General features: G+C 42.2%; 1 protein-coding gene across 1 annotated transcript in view; it reads right to left on the bottom strand.

Moving 5' to 3' along the window:
* SLC17A8 (solute carrier family 17 member 8) overlaps positions 1–9,328 on the bottom strand; it is a 65,704-nt gene extending 56,376 nt beyond the window's left edge. Inside the window, exon 1 of the mRNA XM_054663448.2 lies at positions 8,910–9,328. Coding sequence (XP_054519423.1) covers positions 8,910–9,010 — 101 coding nt within the window. The 5' untranslated portion in view covers positions 9,011–9,328. The remainder of the gene's footprint in view (positions 1–8,909) is intronic.
* Positions 9,329–21,611: the final 12,283 nt, after the last annotated feature.

Here is a 21,611-nt window from a genome sequence, read left to right as displayed (position 1 = left end):
TTCTATATAAGACCAGAAAACCCACAAACGAACTATATTTCTCAGGAGGCCTGAGGAATACTCCTGCTCCTAAGATAATAAGGAATGCAGTGGTGATGGGGCCACGGGCATCACTGATACTCAGAAGCTGCTGTCCTCTGCTGGCTGAGGCTCATAGTAGAAGGTGCTGCTCCAGAACCAGTGGCAATTGGGATGATTGGGAGCACTTAACCATCATAGGTAAGGGCAGAAAATTCAGAACGACAGTTAGGGAATCAGCCCATAGGAATCTCAGAGATGACTCACAGAACATGGTGCTCCAAGGAACAAAAAAAATTGGGCAGCCAATAAGGGTATTGCTTCATATACATAAAACCAGAAAAGATAAAGGGCTGATGAATGGGCAGTAGGCTGAGGCTGGCCACCCCAGTGGAAAGTCACACTCTCTTGCCCAGTTTCTAGGCCAGAATCCAAAGACTGAAGGAGAAGACCGAAGGTTCCGTGACTAAGGAACCTGCAACACCACAGAAGGAAATGCAGTCGTGATGCCCACAGTCCTTCCCCAAAGGACTCTACCACCATTAATTTGGGTAAACATACACTGAAGAAAGAGAAATACCTCTATCTTTTGCAGACTTTTGGATAAAGGGGCAAATTGATGTTGATACTCAGGGATTTATAGCACTATTCTTCCTCCATTAGAATGGGGCTTATAAGGGTCAGGTAATAAGTGGAGTCCTGGCACAGGATCGTCTCATGACATGAACTCACTATGAGTAATAGGGATCACGGTGGATGACAGGGAACTACCACACTCTTAACTCATGTACATAGCTTGCCTGTCTTGATCTGGTGCATTCTTTCCATATCCATTAGAAAGGAGGCTAAGAAATTCACAACGACATGAGATGAATGACAGTATATATCCGTGGATTGTTCTCTCTCATAATATAGTCAGAGAGACCTTCTGGACCTGCTTCAGAACATCACATTGATCTATTATGACCAATAGATGACATTATGTTATTTAGACCTCAGGAGCAAGAATTGACAAGTACTCTGGATGCCTCAGTAAGACATGTGTGCTCCAGAGGGTGGGAAATAATTGCTACAAAGATCACAGGTCCATCACGTGGGCGAAGTTCACAGGAGTCTAGTGTTTGAGACATTCCAGAACATTCCCTTCAAAGTGAAGGAAAAGTTATTGTGCTTTGAACTTCCTGACACTAAGGAAGAAGCACAATGGTTGGCAGACCTCTTTGGGTTTTTGAGGCAGTGTATTCAACACTTGGGAATATTGTTCTAACCCACTTATTCCATGACATAAAAGGCTGCTGGTTTTTAATGAAATCCAAAAACAAGAAAATGTTCTGTAGCAAGTCTAGGCTGCAATAAGGGTGATCTTGCCACTAGGGCTGTATTCTCCAGCATACCCTTGGTACTAAAGTCATCTGAATAGGAAAAGACACTATATGAGGTTTCTGGCAAAACTCAATAGGAGAAATATAGCATAGAGCCTTAGGATTCTGGGACAAGGCCTTGTCATCTATAGTAGAGAAATATACAACAGACAAAAAACATCTCATGGCATGTTACTGAGTCCTGGTGGAGACACAGCATCTGACCATGGAATATTAAGAGACCATGCAGCCAAAACGACCCATCAGGAGCTAGGTTCTATCAGACCTGAGAAGTCCAACTGTCCATCATAAGACGGAAGTGGTTCATCTGGAATCTAACACCAGCAGGGCCACAGGACACAGGTAATCCCATGTCAGAGGGGCCAGTTTTCCACGTGACCTATATCTACTATACCAATGCCTCTCCATGAGCTCACACCTGTGAACAAATTACAGGAGGAAAAAAAACTGAGTTTGGTCCAGAGCTGGTCAATTTGGTATGTTAGAGCATGTTGCAAATGGACTGCTGCTATACTTCAGCCCACCCAGGGATGGCCCTGAAGGAAGTGAGGGGGAAAGCCTCCCAATAGGCAGAGTTTTGAGCAGTCTCCGTGGTCAGCAACAAGACTAATGCTGAGCCCCTGAGATGGCACAATTCCTGAGGGGACAAACCAGTCTCTTGGTCACAAGTTGTTTGTAACAGACCCCTTCCATCCTGGAAAGGGTAGCAATTCATCCTGACTGGGGTTGAAATATTCCATGTATGAGTTTGCCTATTCAGACTACAAGTCTCAGCCAACATCACTATCTGAGGATTCAGTGTCTGATTTCTCAACATGGGATCTCACATCACATTTTTTCAGACCAAAACACCCAATTTATGGCGAAGATGGCATAGCAGTGGGCACATGACAATGGGATGCACAAGCCCCACCATATACCACACCTCCAGAAGCTGACAGCCTGCCAGAGCTAAAGAAGCTTTTTTTTTTTGAGATGGAGTCTTGTTCTATCACCCAGGCTGGAGTGCAGTGGCTCTATCTCAGCTCACTGCAACCTCTTCCCCCTTGGGTTTAATCAAGCAATTCTCCTGCCTCAGCCTCCTGAGTAGCTGGGATTACAGGTGCCCACCACCATGCCTGGCAATTTTTTGTATTTTTAGTAGAAAATATATGTTTCACCATGTTGACCAGGCTGGTCTCCAACTCCTGACCTCAAATGATCCATCTGCGTTGGCCTCCCAAAGTGCTGGGATTACAGGTGTGAGCCATGGCACCTGGCCTCTGAAGAAGCTTCTTAAAGATGCAGCTGCGACATCAGCTTGGAGATGAAACCCTGGGAGGGTAAGGTGCTATCTTCCAGGATGCAGTATATTCCATAAACCAACAGTTATGCACCTGTAACCCCAGCATTTTGGGAGGCCAAGGCAGGTGGATCATTTGAAGTCAGGTATTTGAAACCAGCCTGACCAACATACCGAAACCCCATCTCTACTAAAAATACAAAATTAGCCGGGCATGGTGGTGGGTGCCCGTAATCCCACTATTCAGGAGGCTGAGGCAGGAGAATTGCTTGAACCCAGGAGGCAGAGGTTGCAGTGAGCTGAGATCAAGCCGCTGCATCCAGCCTGGGCGACAGAGTGGGACTCCATCCCAAACAAACAAACAAAAAACCCAACAGTTATGATATGGTGCTGTGTGCCCAGTGGGCAGAACACACAGGTCAAAGAAACAAGGCATGAGAGAAGGAGTGGCCCCACTCGCCATCATTCCCAGTAACCCACCTGAGGAATATCTCATCTCTTCAGCTTAGGCTCTGAGGAGCTAGAAATCCTGATTCACAAGGAAGAATTCTTCCATTTAGGAACACAATGGAAATCCCAGTCAACATATGGTTACGACTGCTGCTCAGTCACTTTGGGGTCCTCGTGCCAAGACCAGAAGACATGGTAAGAAGTCACTACAGTGGTAAGGGTCATGGATCCTAATCTTCAGGAGGAATCAGAACTGTCGCTTCATCATGGGAGCAGGAAGAAATATGTTTGGCACCCAGATGATCTGCTGGGACATCTCCTGATACTGCCTTGGCTAGTTTTTAACTGTCAGTGGGCAAATACAGCAACCATGACCTGGTGAGGTTATGTTAACCAGGGATTTAGACCTCTCAGGGATGAAGATCTGGGGCAACCCATCAGACAAGCAAACAGAAGTGAGGGAAATCAAAAAGGGGTGGAGAGGAGGGACCAGTCATCACAGTGGGGCCTGGAGTCTGTCTTAATAACTCTTCTTTGGAAGGCTTCTCAGGAATTACAACCATAGAGTCTTGGAGAAGCTGTACCTGGATGGAGTGAACTTCATGTGAGAAGCAAGTTGATCTGAGCGGTGCAGTGGGTGGGCTGTCATAAACACCATAGCACACTCCCCAGTTCCCCTTGATGGGCAAGCACACTTCTACTTCCAGAGCTGCTAGCAGGTCACGGTTGCTGTATTTTCCCATTTGCAGTTAAAACTAGGCAGGGTGCGGTGGCTCATGCCTGTAATTCTAGCACTTTGGGAGGCCAAGGCAGGAAGATCTCCTGAGCCCAGGAGTTTAAGACCAGCCTAATCAACATGGTGAGACCCCCATCTCTATTATTTTAAAAATTAAAATAAAAAAAAAATAAAACTAGCCCAGGCAGTATCAGGAGATGTCCGAGTGGACCACCTCGGTGCCAAACACATTTCTTCCTGCTCCCGTGATGAGGTGACAGTTCTGGTTCCTCCTGAGGATCAGGACCTATGACCCTTGCCACCATGGTGACTCCTTGCCTGGGCTTCTAGTCCTGGCATGAGGAACCCTGGAGAACTTCCCACTGCTCAGTGGCCTCCAAATAAACCCCTCACCCACCCCCATCAGCCCAGAGCTGATGACTGACTGAGGCAGAGATATAAAAGGCTGCCCCTCTTGCCCCAAAGGAAGGACTCAGCACATCGCTTATGCTCCAGAGCCTTCCCCTTTGGATCTGGCCACTGGGCATTGTGAGCATGCATCCTTGCTTGGCTCTTTCTCCTTTCTGTTTTTTTTGGAGATGGAGTCTCCCTCTGTTGTCCAGGCTGGAGTGCAGTGGTGTGATCTCGGCTCACTGCAACCTCTGCCTCCCGGATTCAAGCAATTCTCCTGCCTCAGCCTCCTGAGTAGCTACGACTATAGGCACATGCCGCTATGCCTGGCTCATTTTTTGTCTTTTAGTAGAGACAGGTTTCACCATGTTGCCCAGGCTGGTCTCAAACTCCTGAGCTCAGGCAATCTGCCTGCCTCGGACTCCCAAAATGCTAGGATTATAGGCATGAGCCACTACACCCAGCCTCTCCTTTCCCTTCTTGTTTTACTCCCTCCCAGTTTTTTCAGGAAGAGCTCATTAAATCATATTCTAGGCTCACCCAAATCCCTGTCTCAGGCTGTGCTTTTTAGGGAAACTACCTAAGACAGAGGTGAAGTAAAGCAGGAAAGAGGGACAGAGAAAAGGGCAGGAGGAGGAGGGCAGGTGAGCTTCATGTTTAAATAGAATGGCCAGGAAAGTGGGGATCTTTGAGCACATACTTGAAGAAAGCGAGGGAATGAGCCATCAGGCTATCTGGGAGGAAAGCATTTAAGCAAAAGAAACAGGGCGAAAGCCGGGACAGGAGTGAATCTGGGGAGTTCTAATAAGAGCCAGGAGGCCCGTGAATCCAGAGTAGAGTGAGGCAGGAAAATGTCACAGATGAACTCAGAGAGCCTTCCAAAAGTCCTAGATCACAGAGGACCTTGAAGGCCATTGAAAGGGCACTGGCTTTAACTCTGAGTGAGGTAGTTTTGAGCAGGGGTGAGATGTGATCTGACTTGGTTTCCTAGAGTCACCCCATTGCAGCCAAGTTGCCTGAGGTCATGCAGGCAGGGAAGTAAAGGATGTTGCAGCAGTTGGAACCCAGGATCACCTGATCTCAGAGCAAGCTTTAACACACTCACCTTTGTTGATGGAGCAGGAAGTGCATATCTGGCACACTCCTGAATGCTGAGGACAGACACGATGCAGGGACTAGTTTCATTTAAAGGGAAGACAGACATACTTGTAAGGAGACCAGACTCCCCTTAAGCCTCCCTTGGAGAAAGCCTTCAATAAAGATACAACTGATTAGGAGAATAGCCCACACTTGCCAGCAGATCCAGAAGTTGCTGGCTACGTTGCAGTCCAAGTAGACCTCCCTAAACCTAAATAAGCGGCCCAATATCAAGACAGTGAGTGGGAAGAGGAAAGACACTTGATTACAGGGGTAACATAATGTAGTGATTAAGAATGATGGGCATAGAACATCTGGTTTGAAACCTAGCTCTTCCATTTACAGCTGTGTGACCTTGGGCAAGCTACTTAACCTCTCTGTGCCTCAGTTTTCTCATCTGTAAAATTGTTGCTAGATGCTGTGGCTCATGCCTGTAATCCTAGCACTTTGGGAGGCCAAGGAGGCAGTATGGCTTGAGGCCAGGAGTTTGAGGCTGCAGTGAGCTATGATCACATCACTGCACTCCAGCCTAGGCAACAGAGTGAGACCCTATCCCAAAAAAAAAGAAAAGTTGTAATTATAGTAATCCCCTCTTCATGGGGATTTTAATAGAATTAAATGAGTTTACAGTGTCTGAAAGATACTGTTTTGTCACTGTTATGTTTTTTAGACATGAACAATTAAAGGACACATAAATTATAATTTAAATTGAACAAATCTGCATGTCACTTTCTGGACATTAATTTCCAAGTTTAATGCTTTCTATGTCATCTATATAATTCAATACTAAACTATAAATGAGTGCATCTTCTTTCTTCCTGCACTTCTAAAATATTATTTTACCTTTAGCTGATTAATTGCTCAGCTGCTTCTTATCAATGACTGTTTTCCAGGAAAGCTAATCATGCCTGACTGTAATCAACCCTGTGTGCGAACTCTCAAATGCTTCCCTGTGCAATTGCCACTCCCCTGACTGTGAGGAACACTGTGATTAAAAAGCATCTCAAGAATTCCATTTAGATGATGACCTCAGCCTCAAACATTATTAGACAGCTGTGATTTACATTGCCTTCTAAGTTACAATGTAGGGGCTTCTAGCTTCCAAAAGCTCCTACAAAACAGAAAACAGTTCTTTGTGATTTTTTCACATGGGATTCTGTCAACTGGTTTTACGTGAAAAGCAATGAAATGAGAGGGAAATGCCCAGTAGGTGCCAGGCTCTGGGCAGGGTCATTTACATACAATTACCTTATACACCTGTGGTTAATGCCAAACACGTGGCAGAGCTGGTCTTGATAATTCCTCACTAGAACTGAGGATCAACTTGGATCACCGCTCAAGCAATGTCTGTTTTCGCTTCTTCTGCCAATAATTTCTCTCTATAGATCACTGAAAAAAGGGATTTGACCTTGGCTTTATTTTTTCTAAAGCCATTCTACAATTAGGACAACCATGACAATATCTAGCATTTGTTTAGTGCATTCTCTGCCCCTAGCACTGTGCTAGCTGTTTTTCTATTGTTCTGAGGAAACTATTCAAACAGTCCTAGACACATAGCCCAATTTCTGGTTGAGGTCACACAATTTGGAAAATCGCCAATTTTGTTATATCCCTAAGCAAATCAATTTTGTAAACAAAAAGATCTCCATGTAGCTCCTCCAATCAAACATAGCAAAACCGGCTCTTCGATCAATAATTCCTATTGAAAAAAGCAATCAAATTTCACAAAAAGCAATTAAACTTAAGGTTGAAAAGAAAATTCCTAAGTATTTTTTATATCAAATATTTTATAAATGAAGGCAGAGTTTGCTGTTTATAATGGTGACTATGGCCCAACGTCATAGGTTTTTAAATTTATTTTATTTTTTTATTTTTTGAGACAGAGTCTGACTCTGTCACCCTAGCTGGAGTGCAGAGACGCAATCTTGGCTCGCTGCAACCTTGAATGTCTGGGCTCAAGCAATACTCCCACTTCTTGGGAAGCTGAGATGACAGGCATGCGCCATCATGCTGGCTAATTTTTTGTATTTCTGTAGAGACATGGTCTCTCTATGTTCCCCAGGCTAGTCTCGAACTTCTGGCCTCAAGCGATCCTCCCACTTCCGCCTCCCAAAGTGCTGGGATTACAGGCGTGAGCCACTGCGCCCGGCCTATGGTTTTTATTCTTGACTTTGCCAGATTCCTTTGTCATTACTTGAATAAGCCAATTAAGCTATCGTGCTTATTATGCAAAAATTATTTTTGCGTTTCTAATCAAATGAACGCCATCACAATAAGACGTTACCTGGGGAGTGCTCAACGGAAGGATAAAACACTCTGAAAAAAATGTTATTGTAATTTTTTCTATATTTGGCTGGTTTATGCTGCTGTCACTGAGCTAGGTTTTCATCTAGACATGCTAATTCAGTGTAGGTCTGATTGAAGCTTTTTTGTTTTTAATTACTAAAATAATAAGGTGTCCAACTCTTTTTTCTTATTAGGAAAGTTAATATTAACAGTGATACCATGGAAAATTTAACACTGACAGGAGCATATGTGTTTTAAAACACAAGAAATGGGATGAATCTCAGATTGCCTGGAAATAGTCATTTAAATGAAAAAGTTTTTAAATTTAAGAGATAATAGAAAAGTTAAAAGGACACACCAGATGGCATTTTCACTCACCAGGATTAGAAATAATCATCCAAACAAATAAAAAGTGTATCAAAGTTATTTTTCACATTTATTTATATCAGAGAGATAAAGCAGTCATTTTACCTTGCACACAAGGACCACTTATGAAATCATTTATATAATTTGAGAAAGCATTTACTATGTCTATAAAAATTAATAAATTAAACTGTCACATTAATTCAATCATTTATGGCAAACTCTCCTTCCATTAATATATTTTACTTTAAAAAATATTTACTTTTTGGTTTGGACTAAAATCTCATTCAATTCAATGATAGTACTTAACATTTTCCCACTGCAATTATGTGAGATTTTCTGCTTCAAAGACATTTTTTAAGTTACCTCCTTCAAATTAATGTGTAACTATCCTTCTCTTTGCAAACTATGCAATCAGGAACCACTTTATGTATTTTATTAAATAAGCTAAATATTGCAAATATTTAATTTTCATTTATAATGGATTCAGTGAAAAACATAAAAATTATTTCAGTTCAAGGCATATCATGACTAATGAGTTAACATAAAATATTATCTCCCTAAATATTTTCTAATTCAATGCCAAACATACCATATGCAATATCATCATCTCCAGAAAGTGCTAATCCAGCTACATAAACAGAATATTTGTCTTGATCTTTTCCTAATACAACCCAATACTATTCATGCATCTGTTTTTCCTCCAGGCATAGACTACTGGAGCTAGAAGGGGCTCCAGAAGGATCTAATCTGATCCATCCTCTCCTCATTAAAGTGTGGTTTTAAAAACGTGATACCAAGTCTCTCACACATTGGCAATACGAAGCTACCCAGAAAGGAACTAAAGTTCGCATTCAAACTTTACCTTTGTAAAATTCCCAAAGAATCTCCCACGGCGTTCTTCACTCCTTCCTTCCCAGGTTTCAGAATTTTTTCTTTGAAGGTATCAAATGCTTTAAAAGGCATTTTGAATGAGGGGCACCTCTGAGCCGTTAACAGTCAGTCTCAAAAACTGTCATCCTTCCTCATTTCCAGTGTGAGAACCACCTTGTTTCCCTTGGTGAACACCTGGAAGTCAGTTCTCGTGGAGGGAACTACTCAAAATCAAAAAGGAGATGAAACCCAGCTCGGATCTTCCAAGATAAGACAACTCCCTCCTCTCTCTGCTCCCCACCCCTCCAAAAAAGAGTCCAAGGGGTGTCTGGCTGGGAATTCAGTCCCTTGCAAAAGCTGCACGCTCTGCAGCAGCCTGTGGCCGCTGTCTCAGGCAGCCACTCTCAGACTGAGCGCAGCCTCTCTCCCTCCCTGGGCTGCAGCTGGGGACGCTAACATGAGCTCCGGACCACCAGGAGTCCTGAGACCAGCAGCAGTATCCGTGGCCTAGCTCCAGCCCCTCCAGCCAGCCGCGTCCCCCTCCTGCCCCACCCCAGCTCGCCTGCCGCTCTCACCAAGTGAGACTTTCCAAGGTGATGCTATAGTAACCGGCACAATACCTGCCCCTCAGCCGCCTGGGCTTATGAATGGGCTCTCAGCCAGAGCAGGCACCCAGAGGGAAGTTTATGAACATTTACAGCCCTTTGCTTTTCTGAGGTCTGGCCCTGCAGACAGGCTCACAGCCACCACTCCATGCCTTTTATTCCCCTCATGAGAGTCATGAAGCCGTTTTTCAGCCAGCCACTAGCATGGATGTGGTCCCACGAGGAACTTGCATTTGAGAAGCCCAAATGCAAAACCCAGGCCACATACATCCAGGAGGACATTTATTTGCTCCTAATCAACAGAGCAGGCTCTCTCAAAGTATGATACGTAGATGCCATTTGGGACCATCTAATTGAAGATTTCTGAGCTGGAAGATATCTAGAACCTGCTTAGAACTCTCCACTGACTCCTCATTGTCCTCAGGATAAATAAAATTATTTTTGTTTTTTCCCCTTTTCTCCCTCTAGATGGACTTTTTTTTTTTTTTACTTTAAGTTCTAGGATACATGTGCAGAACATGCAGATTTGTTACATAGGTATACATGTGCCATGGTGGTTTGCTGCACCTATCAACCCATCATCTAGGTTTTAAGCCCCACATGCATTAGGTATTTGTCCTAATGCTCTCCCTCTCCTTGCCCCCCAGCCCCCGACCAGCTCTGGTGTGTGATGTTCCCCTCTCTGTGTCCATGTATTCTAATCATTCTACTACAAAGACACATCCACACGTATGTTTATTGCAGCACTATTTACAATACAATTCTTTATCATGGCACACAAGGCCTTTCCCTGGGACCCTAAGTCTTTCTTCTTGTCACTCTGCTTTCCACATCCTCATTTCACTGAACTCAGCAAGCTCCCTATTGCCTCTGGGCTTTACTCAAGCTATGCCCTCTGCCTGGGTAACTCTCTGCACCCCTTCAACTGGGTAACTTCTAGGGGTTCTAAGGTCATGCTAAGATATCAATCCTCTAGAAAACTGCATGGGCAAGGTGAGATGTCCCTCCTCTGTGCCTCCAAATCACCTGTCCTCTGCCCTAGCAGAGCCTGGCAGGGAGTGGGCGTTACCTAAATACTTGTTGAACTGGGGCTGAAACGCAGCAAGTTGTGGCCACATTTATGGGCAGCAGGATGACGCCTCTGTAAATGCTGCTGCGGCGGAAAAAAATCTCTTCATCTTTGAGGCTCCTGTGTTCCAATCCTCCAGTCTGCATGCGACTGACAAATCATAGGCTATAGGCTCTCAGGCTCCCCAGGAGTCATTTCCACAAGACCAGTCAATATCCTCTGCAAGCCACTGTCCAAATTATCCAAAATTTGAATTAAGTTCAACTAAGTCCGTGCTGAATCCTTGGTAGGCTAAATATTGCTAATATCTTTTGAGTTCTTTCTAGGGTCCCGGCTCTGTGTTAAGCACTCTTTAAGTATCACCACAATCTTCCCAGCAAGACTCTGTGGTAAATAACTTCTTATTTTCCCCGATTTTAGTGGCAGGAAACTCAGACAAAAAGAGGTTAAACTTGCCTGAGATCATACAGCTAGTAAGTAGCAGAGCCAGGTTTCAGATCCAAACAGCCTGGCTCCAACCTTTTCTCTCTCCCTCTCTCTTTCTCTCTCTCTCTCTGTTGCTCTCTCTCTCTGTCTCCCCCTCCCTCCCTCCCTCTTTCTCCCCACACACACTTTACTGAGACATATTTTGCATTTCAAATAATTCACCCATTTCAAGTGGACAATTCAGATTCTTATAAATTTACCAAGTTGTGTAACCATCACCAGAAAGCAGTTTTAGAATATTTCCACCCCAACTAGATCCTTCATTTTCACTGTTAATCCTCATCTCCTATCCCATATCCTGCAACCACTAATCTACTTTCTATGTCTATAGATTTGCCTTTTCTGGACATTTCATGTAAATAGAATCATACAATCTATGGTTGCTTGTGTCTGGCTTCTTCCACTCACTGTAATGATTCTGAGGTCTGTCCATGTCATAGCATGTATCAGTAGTTTGTTCCTTTTCTCTTTTTTGTTGAGTAATCCTTCGTTGTAAGGAAATAACACATTTTTGTATCTCCATTGACCTGTTGATGGACATTTAGGATAGTTTCTAAAAGGACATTTGTTTCTAAAAGGACAATTTCTGGTCACCAACCTTCCCATCATAACCCCTCAAGACTGAGAACAGGAAGGCCCCAGGAATACGCATGTCTAATCATTCCACTGAGTATTTGCCTGTCCTCAAAAAGCTCACTTATTCATTAAAAGCAAATACAATCACAATAAACCATGATAGACATACTCTCTTACCGAAAGCATCCACTGGTGGAGCTTCTAACCCATTCCTCCAGCCCAACATATCCTTATGTTCCTTATCTCTTAGAGCACATAATGGAAGAAATACTAGGCAAAAACCACATCCATCTCTCCTGAGGCTCAATGACTTCTGAGAGCACTAACAATTCCTGCAGAATGTATTGCTCAGGAAGCATACCTAGATCTGCAGTTTCTTGTGGTGATTTAGATGTTTGATAATAATAATAACTAAGATTTATAGAGAATTATCTAGATGCCAGACTTTAAGCACTTAACATGCACTAACTCCTTTAATTCCCCACAATGACCCTGAGGTAGGAAGTGTCATTATACTATCCACAGATGAGGAGACTGAGGCACAAAGAGGTGAAGTAAACTTGTTCAAGTTCACACATCTAGGAAACTGAGCAGAGACAGGATATGGACCCAGAAAGTCTGACATCAGAGCTTGTGCTCTTACCTTCTACAGTAGAACTGTTGATAATAGGGACTAGAAAATATAAACCAAGACTATACAGAAGTGAGGCTCATTTCATTCATTTATTCATTTCTTCCTTTTCTTGAGGACCTACCTGGTAGCAGACCCTTCTTAGGCACTGGTGATATAGGTTGAACTGTGATATTCCCCTTGAAGAAAGAAACCAACCAGAAAATGAATGAGTCCATTACAGTGCAGTGAGTCCCACAAGAGAGGGCTGGGGGAGCACAAACAAGGACACCTACCTGAGCCTGCAGATGGGAGTGGGAGAGGGCTTCCTAGATGAGGGGAGGATAGTATAAACCTTCAGGGAGGAGAAAGACTGAGGCAAACAAAAGGAAAAAATGGGGAAACAAAGACATGCATGAGACAGCATGGTATTTGGGGAACCTTGCGTAGCGTTAGAGAGTCAGGTAGGAATGCCCATGCAGCAGAAAACACGACTGGAATGATGATCTTGAACACTATGCAGTTCAGTTGTTGCAGAAGAGCACTGAAACATGTGCTTCCCTGGTCACAACAGCAAAGACATGGAATCAACCTGCGTGCCCATCAGTGATAGACTGGATAAAGAAAATGTGGTACATATACACTATGGAATACTATGCAGTCATAAAAAGAGCCACATCATGTTCTTTGCAGGGACTGGATGGAGAAGGAGGCCATTATCTTTAGCAAACTAACACAGGAACAGAAAACCAAATACCGCATGTTCTCACTTACAAGTGGGAGCTAAACCATGAGAACACATAAACACAAAGAGAAGAACAACACACACTGGGGCCTATCAGAGGCTAGAGGGTGGGAGGAGGGAGAGGATCAGGAAAAATAACTAATGGATACTAGGCTTAATACCTGGGTGATGAAATAATCTGTACAACCAACCCCCCATGGCACAGTAACACACCTGCACGTGTACCCCTGAAGTTAAAAGTTAAAAAAATTAAAGGAAAAAAGCAATGACAATAATTCAACAAATAAGGATCTCAATAAAGACGAAACTTTAAAAAAAAAAAAAAAAAACCATGTGCTCCCCATCTCAAAATCTCAAATATAGCAAAGATAGGAAATTATGTGCAGTGTGGAATTCTCTGTGGGGGTGTGAAACAAAAGCCTGGGTCTGTGCTGGGGATATATAGACTGTAGATACAGTAGAAAAAAAAAACAGCCATTGATATATATTTAATGACTTCCCATTGTCCTGTACTAAAAATGCCTCTTCCCTTAGGGAAAATAATAGTAACTAAGGCATCTTTAGGGGTGCTTTCCCAGATCATAGCAATTCTTCATTCTCAGAGAACTTCCAGGGTCCCCTGCCCCCTCCCTCTCATAGTGATAGGTCTCCAAAAGTCCTGTAGTTAACTATAATGTTTCTCATCCCCCTGGGCACTGTTGAATGGACCAGGGTAGACACCTGCACCAAGCTGAACCAATCAGATGTGAGATTCTCCTACTCATTTATTTATTTAATTTATTTATTTATTTGAGACAGAGTCTCACTCTGTCACCAAGGCTGGAGTACAGTGGCACAATCTTGGCTCACTGCAACCTCCGCCTCCTGGGTTCAGGCAATTCTCCCACCTCAGCCTCCTGAGTAGCTGGGATTACAGGTGTGTGCCCTCACGCCCAGCTAATTTTTTTTTTTTTTTTTTTTTTTTTTTTTTTTTTAGTAGAAACAGGATTTCGCCATGTTGGCCAGGCTGGTCTTGAGCTCCCGACCTCAAGTGATCTGCCTGGCTCAGCCTCCTGAAGTTGGGATTACAGGTGTGAGCCACTGCACCCGACCCTCCTAGTAATTTAAATTTGGAATTACAAGACTGCTAGTTAATCTTGCAGGACTCTGGAATTATAACTATAAGGTGGTTACATTAACTTTGTGGTGTAGAGATGCAGAGAACACTGGTCTTGGAAAAGAGTGAGAAATAAGACAATGAAACTATAACAGGGCGAGGGTATGGGGTGAGGATATTTCTCATGGCCTTCCAGGCCTCATCTGCCTAGACTCAGTTGTCCTTTTACCCTTGGGTTTCACAAAATACTCACATCCTTATAATAAATTGCCCAAGATAGTTTCTGCTCCTTACAAATAAAGAGTCTTGACTATTGCGATGATTTAAAACCCAAACCCTGTAACGCCAAGCATTTCTCTAGCTAACACCAGATTGGTGAGCCTGACTGCCCAGTTTGGTGATATGGAGGACTCCAGTCTGCAGCAACAAAACAAGGAGAGCTCATAGGCTGGTCGTGAGCCGGGTTGTTCTAATCTGCCACCTAGACAAAAAAAAAAAAAAAAGGAAACCAGCAAATCCCAAACAAGCAACTCAAATAGTTACTACAGAAAATTATTTCATCAAATCCAACCAAAGTGTTAGATGGAGAATTTTAACCAGGTAACCAGGATCAGAGGTAATGACCAGATGATTCACCCTTTCCATAAGAGACTTCATAAGGAAACAAAAGTAATGAAGAGAACTGGTCATCTTGGAGTTCTCCTAAATTCCTAAATTCTGTGGCAGCTTTTCCAGCCAACCCTATTCCTTATCCCAACTCCATACTCCTCCTTCTCACCCCCATAACATCCTGAGACAAACATAAAAATTTCTTTTATGCAAGACTTCTCTCAATCCTTTAAAATTTGTATATTGTTAACTATCGGTAGTATTAACCTATATATATATATATATATATATATATATATATATATATATATATATCTCAATTTCTTTCATTGAACTCCCATATTTGACATTAATTCTTCTATTGATAGTCAAGCTTATATACAAAGCATTTTCAAATATCTCATTTGATTCTCACTATAAACTTATGAAACAAATAAGCAGATAAAGAAATAAAGATGCAAATTTTGCCCAAGGTAACCTGGCCAGCAGAATTCAGAGAGCTGGAACTAGGTCCTAAAGATCATTTCCTGAACTTGTACCACCATGGTACATGGTACACTGTGATCATATAATCTTACTCTGAGTAGTAAAGAGTGTCTTTAGTGTAACTCAGGAATGATATACTCAGAATCTTTGAGCTTTTAGAAACATTATTGAGCACCTAACTATAGGTATGCTTGTCCTAGCTACCATGGAAATTTTTAGAATAAAGTATGAGTGGGACACAGTGGTGTGTACCTGTAGTCCCAGCTGCTACTCAGGAGGCTGAGAGGGGAAGATCTCTTGAGCCCAGGAGTTCAAGCACAGTCTGGGCAACATAGCAAGACTTCATCTCTAAAATAATAAAATAGGCTGCTGGTTTCTAGGGTTACATATTATCTATCTTTCATTAAAATGTTCCACTGGAAATTAGGGCAAATTGACAGCAGAGTGAAGAGAAATTAGTATCAAACACTGATATACTGGCCTCTGGATTAAGATTGCCACCATCCACCCCATTCTAGGTAAGACTCCCCTTCTAAGGGAAGGCTAGTGGGAACCTTTATCCCATTCTATTGTAATTGCTTCCATATCATCTTTCTGACTTGAGTTTCATGATCACATTTTATTCTCACACAGTAGAATAAAAAAGTGTATATGACAAAGTAGAATGGCCAAATTGATATTATCCCCATTTTACATGTGAGCAAACTGAGGCTCACTCAATAACTTGTCCAAAATTACATAGTTATTGGTGGAGCTGAGATTTAAACCCACCTGATTACAAATGTCACTTTATTTTTACATGCTGCTTCCAGTCCATAATAAAACACTGTTAGTCCCATTAATTTCAGCTCACTGTAAGTCAGCTACTCAGTTAATTTGTAGTTCAATTAATTTGACTCTAGTTTCCTAAATTACAGGATTTTTACACTATATGTAAAAGACATCTCCATAATACTTTGCAAATATAAACATGCATACATGGAGACCCTGGAAACATATCAATTTCCATTTTCAGTCTGTCACTGTAACTGCCTAAATATTAGGTGTCATTCATTTTCTTCCCAAATATATTAAATGAAATTTGAAAAGAAATGGTCAGATAACCAAAATACAGAACATTAGGGTGTTTTTACACAGCATGGAATCAATCATTCATTAAGTATTTCACACATGATAAATGTCAAGAATTTGCTTTGAACATGAATTCCTTATATTTATGAAGAACTTTTAACTTCATTTTCACTGCTCCTTTGAGCCTTATAACTACATATAGAAAGAACTATGTTGAGCCAACTACTCCACTTTATTGTTGAAGCCCAGGGCATGGAGAAGGCCAGTGATACTTTGAGGTATCAGGCAGAGATGCGACAAGAAGTCACACTCATGTGCTCATTTGCTTGCTGCCATTGCTTACCTATAACAAATTATTTCTCATTTCATCTTGGAGGGTATCTCTCCCCAAGGTAAGGTATCTCATATTGAGGTATCCCAACATAAGACACTCAATTATCAATTTTTTAGTCTGTTTTCTGGCTGTAAAGACAATAACATTATTATTATTATTTAAAACAGAGTCTTGCTCTGTCACCCAGGCTGGAGTGAGCGCTATCTCAGCTCACTGCAACCTCCATCTCCTTGGGTTCAAGCAATTCTCCTGCCCCCAGCTTCCCAGGTAGCTGGGATTACAGGTGTGTGCCACCAGGCCCAGCTAATTTTTGTATTTTTAGTGGAGATGAGGTTTCACCATGTTGGCCAGGCTGGTCTCAAACTCCTAACCTTAAGTGATGTGCCTGCCTCGGCCTCCCAAAGTGCTGGAATTACAGGCTTATTTTTTAAACATGTGTTATACTACCTGTATGCTCCGAAATCTCCCCTTGCGAAGAAATGAGGAAAGATGGATTCCTTTCATTTGGTATTACTGCAGTGTGGAAACACTAGATTTGCTTTATGCACTATGCATGGTGACTTGCAAAAAATACTCAGGGATATACTAGAAAATCTGATAATCTGTTAAATACAGTTGTATTGTAATAATGCAAACTGAAATGTTGAAAGATCAAAACCAGAGATAATATTTTGAAGGATTTTTTTACCACCTTCATTTTTCTTGAAGGTGCAGATAGAACCCTGCGTGTCCAGATAATTTTAACACATAGAGCAGTGAACAAGGATGATATTTGGGGGGTTAAGGGTCACGGCAGAACAAACCCACACACCGTTCACAAGTATTTCTCATGATCCCATCCTTTTGTAGATGCTACACCAAAAGGCAGATATTCTTCCCATTATCTTCCCTAGCCTATTCATGTTAAAAAAAATCACCTGTAAAGGGGCTAATGTAATGGATGATTACTTGGGAGATAGTGACATCTTCTGGTAGTTTACAGACTAAATATATTTATGGCAGACATTTCCCCCACAACCCCAAAATCCAGCCACGGTTTTAAAAGATTTATTCTATATACATTAAGCCCCCAAGTGTGGATTCTTAAATGTATGAAATATTCAATAAAATATAAACCAGCTAAAAAATAACATAATAGCTCACTTATTCTGCTCCTTGCCTTGCTGTCATCCCTGGCTCTAATAGAAATGTTTTAATCAGCTAATATTTTTTTCTTTTTGGTATTTCTCCACATGTTCTAATTTAGGCAGCTAGCATTAATTCTGCTTTTCTTAGTCATGAAAAATTGACCAGATTTCCCTTATTTGAGAAGTTTTCATAAAATCTCAGAATTCAAAAGGACTTTGGCAGTTACCTGCTCTAATCTGCTCCCCAGTAGTTCAAACTTAATTTGAGAAAATGTGACCAAAGTAATCATTTGGTAGCATAAAAAACAAAACAAAACAAAACAAACAAACAAAACACAGAAAAACAAAAAACAAAAAAACAGTAAAAAACATTACAAAAGCTCTGTGCAGCTGAGCTCGGGCCCTGTCTCCTTTAAGCCTTCCCGACTATCTAGATTGCGTGTCCCTCCTACATGGATTTTGCTCATAGTGTGTATCACACTGTTCTGCACATGTCTGCTTACTCAGCTACCTTTATAACTACAGTGCAAACCCCCTGAGGGCAAGGCCTATATCTCATTTCTATTTGTGTCCCAAGAATCTCACAGTGCCAAGCGTATAGTATTTTATGGCTTAGTTTTATTTATGTATTTATTGAAAAATAAGTGCATTCAAATGGTGCCAGATGGTTTTTTTTGTTTGTTTTGCGACAGTCTCATTCTGTTGCCCAGGCTGGAGGGAATGCAGTGGTGCGATTTCAGCTCACTGCAACCTCCGCCTCTCGGGTTCAAGCGATTCTCATGCCTCAGCCTCCCAAGTAGCTGGGGTTAGAGATGTGCACCAACACGCCCAGCTAATGTTTGTATTTTTAGTAGAGATGGGGTTTCACCATGTTGGCCAGGCTGGTATCAATCTCCTGACCTTTAGTGATCTGTCCACCTCGGCCTCCTAAAGTGCTGGGATTACAGGCATAAGCCACATCGCCCAGCCAGGTGAAGTATTTGTTTTTCATTAAAGCAGAGTTTATTTTAGAGATCTATATCATCACAAAGTGAGTGGAAAAATCTATTGAGCACCTACTATGTGCCAGGAGCTGTGCTAGGTGCTTTGCACACTTTGCACACTAATCCTAATAGGCCTGTAAGGTGTGATCTTATTTCGTAGCTGAGAAAACTTATTCTGGTCAGTTAAGTGAAAGAGACAAGATTTACACTCATTCAGTCCGTGTAACTGTTTATACTCTACCTGATTCCAAAAGAGAATTTCTATAAACATAGATAAAAAACTTATTTTAAAAGGAAATCAGAGCAAATGAGAAATAAGGATTTTTTAAAAATCAGATAAAGCCAGAAGGTACGCATTGAATACTGCATACTATTATTATCCTATACATTTGCTACAGGTAAACAGCACATTTGGCTGAATCTCTTAGCTGTATTACCTAATCTGTTACTTTATGCGGACTTTAAAAGGTAGGAGCAGGCCAGGCGCGGTGGCTCACGCCACCCAGCACTTTGGGAGGCCAAGGCGGGTGGATCACCTGAGGTCAGGAGTTCGAGGCCAGCCTGTCCAACATGGCAAAACCCTGTCTCTACTAAAAATACAAAAAAAAAAAAAAAAAAAAAAATCAGCCAGGCGTGATGGCTGGTGCCTGTAAACCCAGTTACTTGGGAGGCTGAGGTACAAGAATCGCTTGGTCCCAGGAGGTGGTGGTTGCAATGAGCCGAGATCATGCCACTGCACTCCAGCCTGGACAACAGAGTGAGATTCAGTCTCAAAAAAAAAAAAAAAAAAGGAAGGGCAAACCACTTGCTTAGAAGCACATTGACTCCTGAACTGAAACCTGAAACCTCTCCAGTGGGTCCTCAAAGAAGCTATTTATGTGGGAGTGAACCAATGTCATCCCTGGCATAAATACAAGTTCACAGCATAGTCAAAAGCTACCAGTGATAAAAGAAACCTGATGCATGGAGAAAACAAGGCAACCCAGGCACAAAGGTCTCAAGAGTGGGCTTAATTCAGAATTTCTAGAGAAAATGAATGGATTACTCAATTTTTGGCCTCCTCAATAAACATCTCTCAAAAACCAGATTTTGCCCATTGGGCAGTAGAGAGTTAAATGTTGCTCTCTGACAAGTGGCTGGAGTACAGGTACCATTGCTGATTGAGGGCAGATTCACATAACCACTGTAGCTGGAGATAGACGTGACAACCTCTTATAAAATGTGAGTAGTCTAATGAGGACACCCACCTCAGTGAAAAGCCTTTCCATCTCTTTACAGATACGATCTTAAGAGTGCCAAATGTTAGAGACAAGATTTTCTTAAAAACAATTTTGGGGCCGGGCACAGCGGCTCACTCTTGTAATCCCAGCACTTTGGGAGGTCAAAGTGGGTGGATCGCTTGAGCTCAGGAGCTCGAGACTAGCCTGGGCAACATGGTGAAACCTTGTCTTTACCAAAAAAAAAAAATTAAATTAAATTTTAAAAAATACAGAAATTAGCTGGGTGTGGTGGTGCATGCCTGTAGCCCCAGCTACTCAGGAGGCTTGGGGTGGGAGGATTGCTTGAGCCTGGAAGGTGGAGGTTGCAGTGAGCCAAGATCATGCCACTGCACTCCAGCCTGGGTGACAGAGCCAGACCCCGTCTTAGACAAAAAAAAAAAAAAAAAAAAAAATTGGATCTGTTACAACATGCAAATGTGTAAAGTACCCTGCCCCACGTCTATAAAGTGTGAGTACTACAATTTTAGCCTGAAATTTTTTTAATAAAAGCACCTTTTTCTGGCTCCAAACTTCATACACCATATGCTTCTAGTGTGACCGTGGATATGCCTCACATTTGAGTTTTGTCTGATCATTATGTTCAAAAAGACTGGTAGGCTGAGGGACATAGACTTGGGGCAAATCTATGTTTATTCCTACAATCAAACTACAGACATTAACATCTCTATCTCATTTACCTTTATATAAAAGTCAAACACTGCCTTTACTAGCAACCAAGGTCACCACACAAAGGAACATATCCAAAACACAGGAGGAAAAAAGACAAAAATTGGAACTGCATCCAGTAGGTATAATTAAAGTAGCCAAACTGTATTTCTACTGTGGGAACTTTCAAAAGAACTTCCATAAAGTTTTAATATAGGATAGGTAAACACAATTCCAATGGCTTTTGATAGCAGTATATATTTATGGCCCCATTTTAAAATGACTTATTATTGGATTCAGGCTCTATCAGTGAGGGTAAGTAAGGAGACAGAAACCCCACACCAGATACTTGAACAGGGAAGTTTTAATATAATATTTGCTAACTAGTAGAAGCTGGTAAATTATTTGTAGGGGCAAAAGAGGACTCTAAGGGGCACAGAAGTAGCAGGTAAAAGGCAAATACTGCCTCTAGGCTGAAGAAAAGTGAAAAAAAAAAAAAAAAAAAAAAAAAAAGAACTAAAGACCAGGAGAGGCTCTCTTCCCCTACTCCACTCCCAAGCTGAGATCAGACTTCTCTGGAGAGGGTGTGTGGTTTCTACAGGAACATTCAGCCTGCCATGGTGAAGAAACTTGTCCGAGGGAATGGGCCACAGAATGGAAGACAGTTGCTTGATGGAGTGGCAGAGCTGGCATGGAAGCAGCCCATGGGAGCTGCTCCACAGTGGCTCAGGGTTGGGAGAAGGTAACCTGAGGTGCAGCTGGGGCTCCTCTGTTTGGACTGCTGGGCTTCTATGGTGGATAATAATGGGAGACCCACAACCATAAGTAAAATATCTTCTTGCAGCTCTTGCTTTGCAGTGCCACTCTGGGGCCCTCATTTTTCCAGCTGGCAAAGGAAAAAAACAGTACAAGGCAAGGCAAAGGATGGGTTTGGAACTGAGACCATAAGTTGATAAATGCCATCATTCACTC

This window comes from Pan troglodytes, chromosome 10 (assembly GCF_028858775.2).
Source record: "Pan troglodytes isolate AG18354 chromosome 10, NHGRI_mPanTro3-v2.0_pri, whole genome shotgun sequence".
Classification (NCBI taxonomy): Eukaryota; Metazoa; Chordata; class Mammalia; order Primates; family Hominidae; genus Pan; species Pan troglodytes.
Note: the sequence above shows the minus strand (reverse complement) of the source record. Positions and strands in the feature narration are given on the sequence as shown.